The sequence below is a fragment of the Eurypyga helias genome, unplaced genomic scaffold, assembly GCF_000690775.1.
Source record: "Eurypyga helias isolate BGI_N326 unplaced genomic scaffold, ASM69077v1 scaffold12520, whole genome shotgun sequence".
NCBI classification, from domain to species: Eukaryota; Metazoa; Chordata; class Aves; order Eurypygiformes; family Eurypygidae; genus Eurypyga; species Eurypyga helias.
In genome coordinates this window covers 28,880-38,316 of record NW_010226608.1, presented here as the reverse complement: position 1 = coordinate 38,316, position 9,437 = coordinate 28,880, and the positions used below count along the sequence as shown (strand labels likewise).

The following is a 9,437-nucleotide window of genomic DNA, read 5'->3' as shown; positions in this document are numbered from 1 at the left end:
GGGAGGAAGCCCCTGACGCTCAGCGGTCAAGGCTTCCATCTTTGTTAAAGCCCAGCAAGGCCAAGGAATTGGGGCAGGAATGGAATGAGAACTTTCTGGCCCGATTCTATCAAGTCTTTGCCCCAAGGAGAATGGCACATGGAGGGCAGAGGGGGATTTCTGGGAGCAAATCCAACTGTATGCATTATTAGATGGGAAGAGGATGAAAAAACCAACAGTTTATTGTCAAACTGAATCAAAGCATGAAAAAAAAATGTTACACTGTAAAGAATTAATCTGGTTTTCATCACAAAAGCTCATTAAAATCTGACAAAGAAAACAACCTGTCGTCAAGCCAGCAACCCCTCCAACGACCCTCAGGCTCTTCTAGCGCAACATTCACCGAAAACCTGGAAATTCACGGGGGGCGTACGTTGCACCTGTACGAACGCAAGGCTCAAGCCCTCGTTATCAGGAAGAACGGTGGTTCTCAGTGGGGGTGACACGTTTCTGGCGTAACGGTGACTCCTCCGCTCGCCTTCAAGCGGCAGCGGCCTTGTCCCAGCCGGCGTCCAGCCCGAGACGACGGGCAAGGCTGACGGGGCCAGCCGCGTTTCCTTTCCTTGTCCAGCATTTTCCATCCTGATCAAATGTGCCTCCATCGCTTAAATTAACAAGCGGCTGCAAAATTACACGATGGCAGTTGCACAGAGAAGGACGATTGAAACGACAACTGAACCTAACCTTGTTAAACCCCTGGTTGGGAAGATGCGTGACTGCGGACACAGACCTACTTTACCGAGTCAGATCGATCCCCATTAAATCCAAGATGTTACTGCACATGTCCAGTGCTCCCGAAACGCTGATTAACGTGGCATTAGGCAATTACGGGACAACCTGCCCCTCATCCAACGCCCTTCGAAATGGCCCTTGAGAAGGCTTCCAACAGAACACGCCTGGGAGCTTGTCAAGTTTGGGTCTGCCAACACGTCAAAACCAACGTATTACCCACAGATCAGTTATTTTTTTCCAGTAGCTCCAGCAGAACCAACCGAGGGGTCCAGGAGAGCTCCGCCTGGTCTCCTGCCAGCATAGCTGGGTTGGCGGGAAGTCGGCACAGTGAAGGTCGCTTGCCAGGAAAACTGCTGGAGACTGCAGGAACCCCTGGAGCTGCAGACCACCTGGAAGAGCCCTAAATCCCATCTTGCAGGGAATTTCGGAGCGGTCGGCTTTCCTTCTGAGTCAGAACACAACAAAAGGGGGATAAAAAGGTTGGAAGGCAGATGCGTAGAGGTGCATGGACAGACGAACATGCCTTTCAGTCAGCCAGGACGCAACAACAGTGCCTTTCTCACCGCCATAAATACGCCGGTTTAGGAATTCTGAAACACTCGTTTCACAGAGTGGAAGAAAAGCATCTTTACTGCCAAAGCAACAGCTAAGGAGATTGGTAAAACTCAACAAACTCCTCCCCAAAACCGAACAACCCAAAACTCAAAAAACAATCAAAACCCCAACCCACCTGCAGAAAGCAAAGGCAGCCGAGGTCGTTCCAACCCATCGTAGGGATAACTAACAAATATTCTTAATTGCAATTAACGTGCCGTCTTGAGCCAGCTGCTTATTCTAACAGGCCTGAGGTTTTCTGCTCATAAAGCCTGAATAATATGTGCCTTTTCCTAGAAAGGAAGGCTCTGCCTAAGCTTTACTGTGTCAGATAAAAAAGTGCCAAAATAGACTTTCCAACCAAATAAAGTGTTTTATTCAGATATTCATTTGACTATGGCAGCGACGTTAAGAGCGGCCATTCAAGTAGCTGAAGTAAGGCCTTCAAAAGAAGTCACACAGCTTTGGGACTTGAACAAATTATTGTATGATCTCATCCAAGAGATCTAAATAGCTGGAGCATCTGCCAGAGTCACCACCAATTTATTTAACAGAGTTCATCAGTAGTTCATCAGCTCTGTTTGCACAAGCAGGTGCCAGGGCAGTCAATAAGGACTCCTGTGCATGACTTAAAAAGAGGAGTGGGGGGAGGAGAGTGGCACAGAGAAGGGTGATGTTACCATCTAACATGGATGTGCACTAGCAGGAGTGAAGCCCCTGTCAAACTGGGGCAGCGACTATTACTGAAGAAGTGCAGAAATCCTTTTTCCCAGAGAAGTATTACATGCACAAGTAACTATATTGTTAAAATTTTTTATTTGTGACAGTAAAGAAACCATTCAATACCTGATTGACAACACTTCTCTCTCCTGAAAACACTCATATGGTATCTGTAGTGTTTCTCAAGTATCGTTGGATTGTTCATTGCATTAAAGTGTAAACAGCTCCATTATTAGGAAAAAAAAAGAGAAGAAAGAAAGAAACATTTCCATTGCTTACTCCTCCTGTTAAGCAGTTCCCAATAGATCTTTAACAAGAAAGAAAAAAAAAAAAGTCAGCTGGACTTTTACAATACAATGTGACAGAAAACTGACAGCTGGTTTTGCATAGTTAGCCCAGAGATTTTTAAGCCATCGCCCCACGCCAAGTCTCACCTGCCCTCCTCACCCCACAAAGGCATAAAACGTCACAGCACCTTGGAAATCAGAGGCACAAACTGCTTTTTGTTTACAAATAGGGCTGTGCGGTACTGTGTTTTATTAGTTTAAAAAGAACCTGTAAAACATAGGATTATGTGTTTGTAAGTTATATAGCTACAGATTTCTTTTTTTTTTTTTACACTGATAATTTCCAAAGCTGCAACATCAGTACACACCAGTGTCATTTAGATCCTTTATTGTCCCCAACCAGTCTAATCAAAATCATGCTGTGATAAAGTGATTGCATACACCGATAACCAAATCTCTTCAGGTGTGGAGTTTCTTCCACGTAGAACTTTGCTGTTTAAAAAAAGATTAAAGGGCAAAACAAATAGACAAATTGCTCTTCCAAAAGCTACCTAAATGAACACAGCAACATTGTACATCGGCTGCGATCTCCCACTCCAAACCTGCCACGCGTCCTGGTGGTTGACAAGCATCCTGCGCACAGCCCTAGTTTACAGATGGCAATTTAATCGTAACACTTCAGTTGAATTTCAAGAATCTAAGGCATTCTGCCTTACAGCTTAATTTAAAAATACCTATACAGGCAAAAAACCTTTTTTAACCCGACATAAAAAGGACAACAGAACTTCAGGCCAGGCAGCATTTCTTTAACTGAACAGTGGCCAACTGGGAAGCTTTTTAATACTTCTATAATATCCAGAAATAAAATTAAAACCCAGGGCATGGAGCAGCCCTAGGGACCTGCAGGCGTTAACTGCACTTCAAAATATGCAAGAGATTTAGGAAACAAGTGGGGGTGTGGTTTTTTTTTTTCTTCCTATTTTAATTTTTAAAATCTTGTATTTAAAATACAATCAAATACCCGTATTGCAAATTTTACAAACATTCCACTGTTATCTGGCTTTACGGACAGACCGATATTGCTTTGTTAAAAATCGAGAAACTCTAAATATACAGCGTATGGATCTTCACAGAAACTAACACTTGACATTTCAAGTACGGCGACCGTGTCAAAATAAACAACTATGACAGTTTGATCCCTCTGGCCAAATCTGAATACCCAGGGAAGTCCAAAACTGGCGGCAGAGCGCTCCAAGTTTTATTGCAAAGGGAATGAGTTAAAAAAAAAAAAAAAAAAGAAATGTTCACCAGAAGAAAATACTCAAGATACTACCAGAGATGAAAACTGGTGCTGAGTTTTTCACCTCTGTACTGTCACCAAATGTCATTTTAATGCTGTACCAAATTTTTTTTTTTTTTTTTTTAAAAAAAGTGGCTTTCAGAGCCAAAATAAATACACAACCAGGAAGGTTGTGTAGAACGTCATCGGAACCGTTCTCCCAGAAGCTGGTGCAGAAGTTCAGTTGTCCATTAGATGTGGATTTTAAAACAATACAAGACACTTTTAATAATCAACATTCATTCACAGACTTAAGGCAACTGGTTCATGAAATCGCTGCTTTCAGAAATGCAAATAACTGACACGGTTCGCCTCACGTACAACGGGTCACAACCCTTATCTGGCAATGCCTCGGTTATTTATTGTCTAGTTGGAAGATTGTTTGGTCTAATGCTAGCAAAAAAGTCTTTGAATTTCTTCAGCCACTCCTATCATACCTGCACAACTAACTACAACCTGAATACTTCCCTGCAAACTGCGTTTGAAGCCTGGGAGCCACAAACACAGTTGAAAATACTGCTCAGAGAACAACTTTTTGGCAGCTTACGGTTTCATTACTCTGAAGTCAGATACAAAATTAAACAATCTCAAACTGAAAGTAAACGTTAATGGACTAACCAGAATCCATACGTCCTTTTGTTATTTTTTCCTCCTCTCTTTCCATTTTTTTAAACAACCCAGGGTTGTTTGGGGTTTGGTTTTTTTTTTTTTTTTACTTAGTTTTGTTGTGGCACAGAATTATACAGTACTAAGGTAACGCCAACCGGTAAGAAAACAAAAGGGTGATGCTGTACAGACTCACGAGGGTCACGGGACCGCCTTGAACGTCCCTCGCTGCGAGACACTTGCAAGGGGGGCAAGTCATCTTTCAGTTCCATACTGCACCTACGGCAACCTACTACTGCCTGCGTAGGCTGGCCTGCCCTTCCACAAATGAATTTGTTAAGCTGCTTCACCAATGTTTTAGACATGGATGACAACCCAAGTCCGCCGCAAAAATGTTCTTCAGTCGTCAAGGCTTGTCAAGAAAAAGAGAAGAGGCAAAGGGGATCTACTGCTCGGAATTTAGCACAAGGCTAATTAGAAGCACCAACTCCTCCACTTAGTTTTCTCTGATGACTGCCAAACGTAGCTGTCACCGAATTTTTTACATTTGTAGATTTCTGGTGCGGAGAATAATTAAAAGGTGACACTGCAAAGGAAAAAAAAAACCTCGAACCCAGGTCGGCCCTGCTCTTCAAAGGCTTGAATTAATGACAAGTTATACTTCTGAAAGAGTACCGCTGACACCACAGAAGATGCTAAGCAAGTTCTCTGCTTTGGACACACTCCGCTCCAAAGCCAGAGGACCACTTTCAGCCTAGGCTAGTAACTTCTGCCCTTCCAGCAAGACTCGATAAAGCTCCCCATCTGTACCTGACACCTTGAGGAAGGAGCAGTACAAATCGGAGATGTGGGAAAAATACTTTTTGCATTTTTATACACCAAAAACAGGAGACGGCTTCACCCCAATTTTAAAAAACCCCACAAAATTATGTATAAAACCGAATTCCTTTGCAGGTCACCTTAAACTGAGTTCTATGGTATATCCGATACCGTAGGATCAATAGGTAGGGGTGGGTTATGAAGCCTGCATTGTGTTTATTGCCCAAGTTTGCAGCTAACAGAAAATGTTTCATAGCACAGGCACAGTGGCAAAAACAGTATAACAGCCGATGGTCAACTCTGTTTGGTGAGTATACAGTAGCAGCAATTAAAAGAAAAAAAGTACTCCAAACAGCTCAATACAGATCCAGCTTACCCAGATGGGCTGTTTTTAAGTAAAGAATCTTAAACTAATAAATAGAACTCCTCCCCATTCTCCCAAGATAACGGTTTTCCAAGAAACGAGAGGCATGGCAGTTGTGCGTAAGCAGAGACAACAGAACTTCATCTGTTTTGAAGAAAAGGTGCTTGAGATCTACTAGCCACCTTACTTTCTCAATTCCATCATTCCCTAATACCCAAACAACTGCAGATATGTCCAAAACTGTGCCCAAATTCTTATCAGTGAAACAACCAGGTAATTAACCCAAATCACCCCTCCCACAAGCACTTAAACCTTCTGAGCGTGACAAAATGTAACACAACTTAATGTCGTTGTGGAGACAGGAACCCAGCATCTTTGTTTCAACTTTTTCCTCTGTTATATATTACAGTGCTCTATAAAATTTTTTTCCTTTTTCCTTTTAAAGCATTTAGACAATACAAGACTAAAAGATGTCTGGAAATACGTCTTATACAAAAATGAATTTTTATCTTAAAATAACATTCAAAAAGGCACTTCATTCTGTAAGAAAAAATTCAGAGTCAGGTCAACTGCTCTAAGCAGGGGGGTAAAATTGTCTGCATAGTGGGAGGGGAAGAAAGGGAGGGAAATTCAACTGCTGAAATACAAGCTTCTTTTTTGGCATGTTTTAAGAAAAGCTGATCCAGTAAAAGATGTCCATTTATGAAATTCATTAAAAGAGTCCCATTTAAAATAGCTTTTTTTTTTTTTGTCTTTATAAAAGTAGTCTGAACACATGACCTTAGGAGTCAGGCTTCTGAAGGCTTGATAGCATCACTCATGATTGTCCTTCGTGTCCAATGTAACAGGAAGATCAAGAGTAGCACTTCTGACAGGAGTGACCTCCCCAAAGCTTACATCTGAAAGAACTGAAGAAGATGGAGACAGCCTCTAGCAACTGCAATCTCGGAGCAGAAGTCAGTCAAGGTTAAGGGCTACCTGTTGCAGAGTTTATGAAGCATACTGTAAACTTCTTCCTCTTTGCTTAGTCCTTCAAAGAAAGGAATAAGATCTAGCAGCTCTGTGTCTGTCATGTCATCAAACCAGGACTGCACAGGCACCTGAAACAAAGCAACAATAAATATTAAGAGAACTGTATGATGTGAAGAAGAGTTTACACATCATAAGGAGGAGTTTTGCTGACACATATGTCCTGTAATACTCACTGCCATCACAGTAAGGCAAATTGCTAGTCATTAGCATTCAAGCGGAGTACCAGGTTCGAGCTCTCATTTTTCAGTATGCAACATCAACCCCAAATCCAACTGTAAAACAGCTGACACGCAGCTGACCACCTCCTGCGTGGCCAGGTAACCTGCACGACCCAACACTGGAGGGCTCAATTTGCTCTGCCTCCTTGATGCTCGGAATAGACTAGGTAGGGGAAGATCGAGGTGACGAAGCTGTACTGACTATTTAATGGGTAAGTCCTTTTTTTCCCCCATCTAAGCATTATCAGTGCGAGTCAATTAACACAGACATGCAGCAACAACCCCTTCTGGCATGAGGTTGCGGAGGAAATACTTAAACAGCGAGTACAGAACAGTTCTCTGATTAAGATGCAAGACCTTGAGAGCAGGTTCAGAAAATAATGCATATAATAACCCTCCTTAAATATGTGGGTTGGATCTGGGGAAGGAATTGTGTGTGTCTTCCTGATGGAAGTCTACTGAGGTCTTTTAAAGACTATCTTGGATCTCATTACAAGCTCTGGTTTCTGCAGAGACTCGAATATCAGTTAGCTAACAGCACTTTTCTATACATGATTAAACCACTCTGACAGGACCCTTAATTTCATCTCCCAAATTTCTACATCTCATTATTTTTTTGGCACTGAATTCCGAGATACCAAATGACGATCTGGATCAGGTTTTTAATTTTAACCAGGAACATAAATTAGAGCTACAGCTCCTGGTTATTATAAATAGCAACTTTCAACCATGTGTGGCACCAACCAGAAAAATGTTTTCACCCAATCATTTAGGGCATCACAGAACTAGGATCTGAATTTAAAAGCTGACTGCTGCAAGATTCTCATAAAGAAAAAAAGTGCTATTCCAGAGAGGCAGGACCATGCAAAACTGTTCCTGATAGAAGTGTCCTACGTTAATTTTAACAGTTCACAAAAAAGGCAGCCTGAAAACACCAAAGAAAACATTGCGAGGCCCGGTTGTTTAGAAGTCAGTAGATCCAGGGCGAGTTCCAGCTGGCTATCCTGGCAGCTACAAACCAGATGTGAGCATCTGTACCGACTGCAGCAAGGGATGGAGCGAGTGCCAGATTATTCCATCACAGTTTCTGGAACCGATAGGAAGCACAGTGAAAATGAGCACTGCTCCTAATTATTCTCCCTTCAAGTACTGTTGCCTGCCGTTTATCCTTATTCCTAAAATGTGATGAACTTGTTGACTAACATTTTTCATTATGAAGCGAGTTTCACAAAAATACTTAAAAGGAGAGGCATAACGACACAAGATCTTGATTTCTTTCTTCCCCTTAGCCATGAGGGCAGAAGTCAGACAGTAACCAGTAAAACAATTATCTTGTCTAATAAAATATTTTCATTCACACAATGAGAAAAGATGAAGCACCAAAAAGCAGTTCAAGTAAACCACCCCTTCTGTAACCACCACTCCAAAGAACAAAATCTATGCTGGCGGGCAGGTTCGCTTTTTAGAGCTAGGTTATTCAGGTTCTACACCCCTTGGTATTTCTCAAACTGATGGACTTTGTGCCAAAAGCTAAAACCGAAAGCAGATGACAGCCATGACTGAACAGCCATGACTATGACACCCTGTCAAGATCAGTTTGCTCTAGTCCTTCACCGTTCGGCAGCGCACACTAGAACCTACCCACAGTCTAAGAAAACACAGAAACTCCTACAGCTAGCCTTCAGAAAGGCTATTTTCTCAATCAGAAAGTCTGGGCAAGGGCCAGAAAGACACAGTTACGCTTCAGTACTTCGGATACGAAGAATACTTACTGCATTTTCAGGATGGAAGATGTAAGATGCAGGAGAATTATCTACTATAATAACTTTACTCAGCTCACGTCCCAGTCGACTCAGATCCTTCACATAATTTCCTCGGTGGAAAACACAGGATTCTCTAAAGAGCCTTGCCCTGAACACACCCCAGCGATCCAGTAAGTCGGCTACTGGGTCTGCATACTTAAAAACAGAAGTTAGAAACACAAAGTTAGCGATGTGCAGATACTGTTAATCCACAGAACTGTACAAAGGGACGCAACATTATTTCAGATGAAATGCCCTTTCTTCCTTTTCTTCCCTGCTCCTTGTTAATTAACTTACATGCCTGCAAACCTGAAGTGATTAATGGAGAGATAACACAGAAGTAGGACGGTTACCTTTCTACGGAAGGCTAACTTGCACTCTAATGTTCTCTGTGATTTACTGATTAGGTTTTATTCTTAGGGCCAACCTACAGTTACCCTAGAAGCTACCTAGTGGTTGATGGATCCAGAGGTCTCACCTAACGTTACCATAAAACCAGCCAACGCTAAAAGAAAATCTATACGGAGCCATTTCCACAGATAAACTGCAGCAAAGGCACCTGAGCTTGATGTCCCTCTTTCAAACGATGCCCCTGGAGCCACTGGGTCAGGAAGAATCTTAAGATTAACAAATTGCACAATTGGGCCATAAAAGATCAAACAAAGATGTTATTAGGAAAAATACCCATGTACAACACTGGGAAATCCTCATTTTATACAGAAGATGATACTTTTAAGTGAGGCACAGCTTAGAATCTAACAACTGATGTAAACTGTCCAAGGAAAAGTATCCAAATAACCCAGAACATGAAATAACCACACACTTGAAAATGGCAGTTTTAACTTATTTTTGCAGGACAGGAGTTACCATTTTCCTATACCTTAC

General features: G+C 42.0%; 1 protein-coding gene across 1 annotated transcript in view; it reads right to left on the bottom strand.

Moving 5' to 3' along the window:
- Nucleotides 1-6,251: 6,251 nt before the first annotated feature.
- The window catches only part of LOC104511247 (CTD small phosphatase-like protein), a 31,223-nt gene continuing 28,037 nt past the window's right edge, over nt 6,252-9,437 (bottom strand). The window contains exons 7-8 of the mRNA XM_010153783.1: nt 8,523-8,708; nt 6,252-6,600 (exon numbers count right to left, since the gene is read on the bottom strand). Of these exons, the coding sequence (XP_010152085.1) occupies nt 6,475-6,600; nt 8,523-8,708 (312 nt within the window). The 3' untranslated portion in view covers nt 6,252-6,474. The remainder of the gene's footprint in view (nt 6,601-8,522; nt 8,709-9,437) is intronic.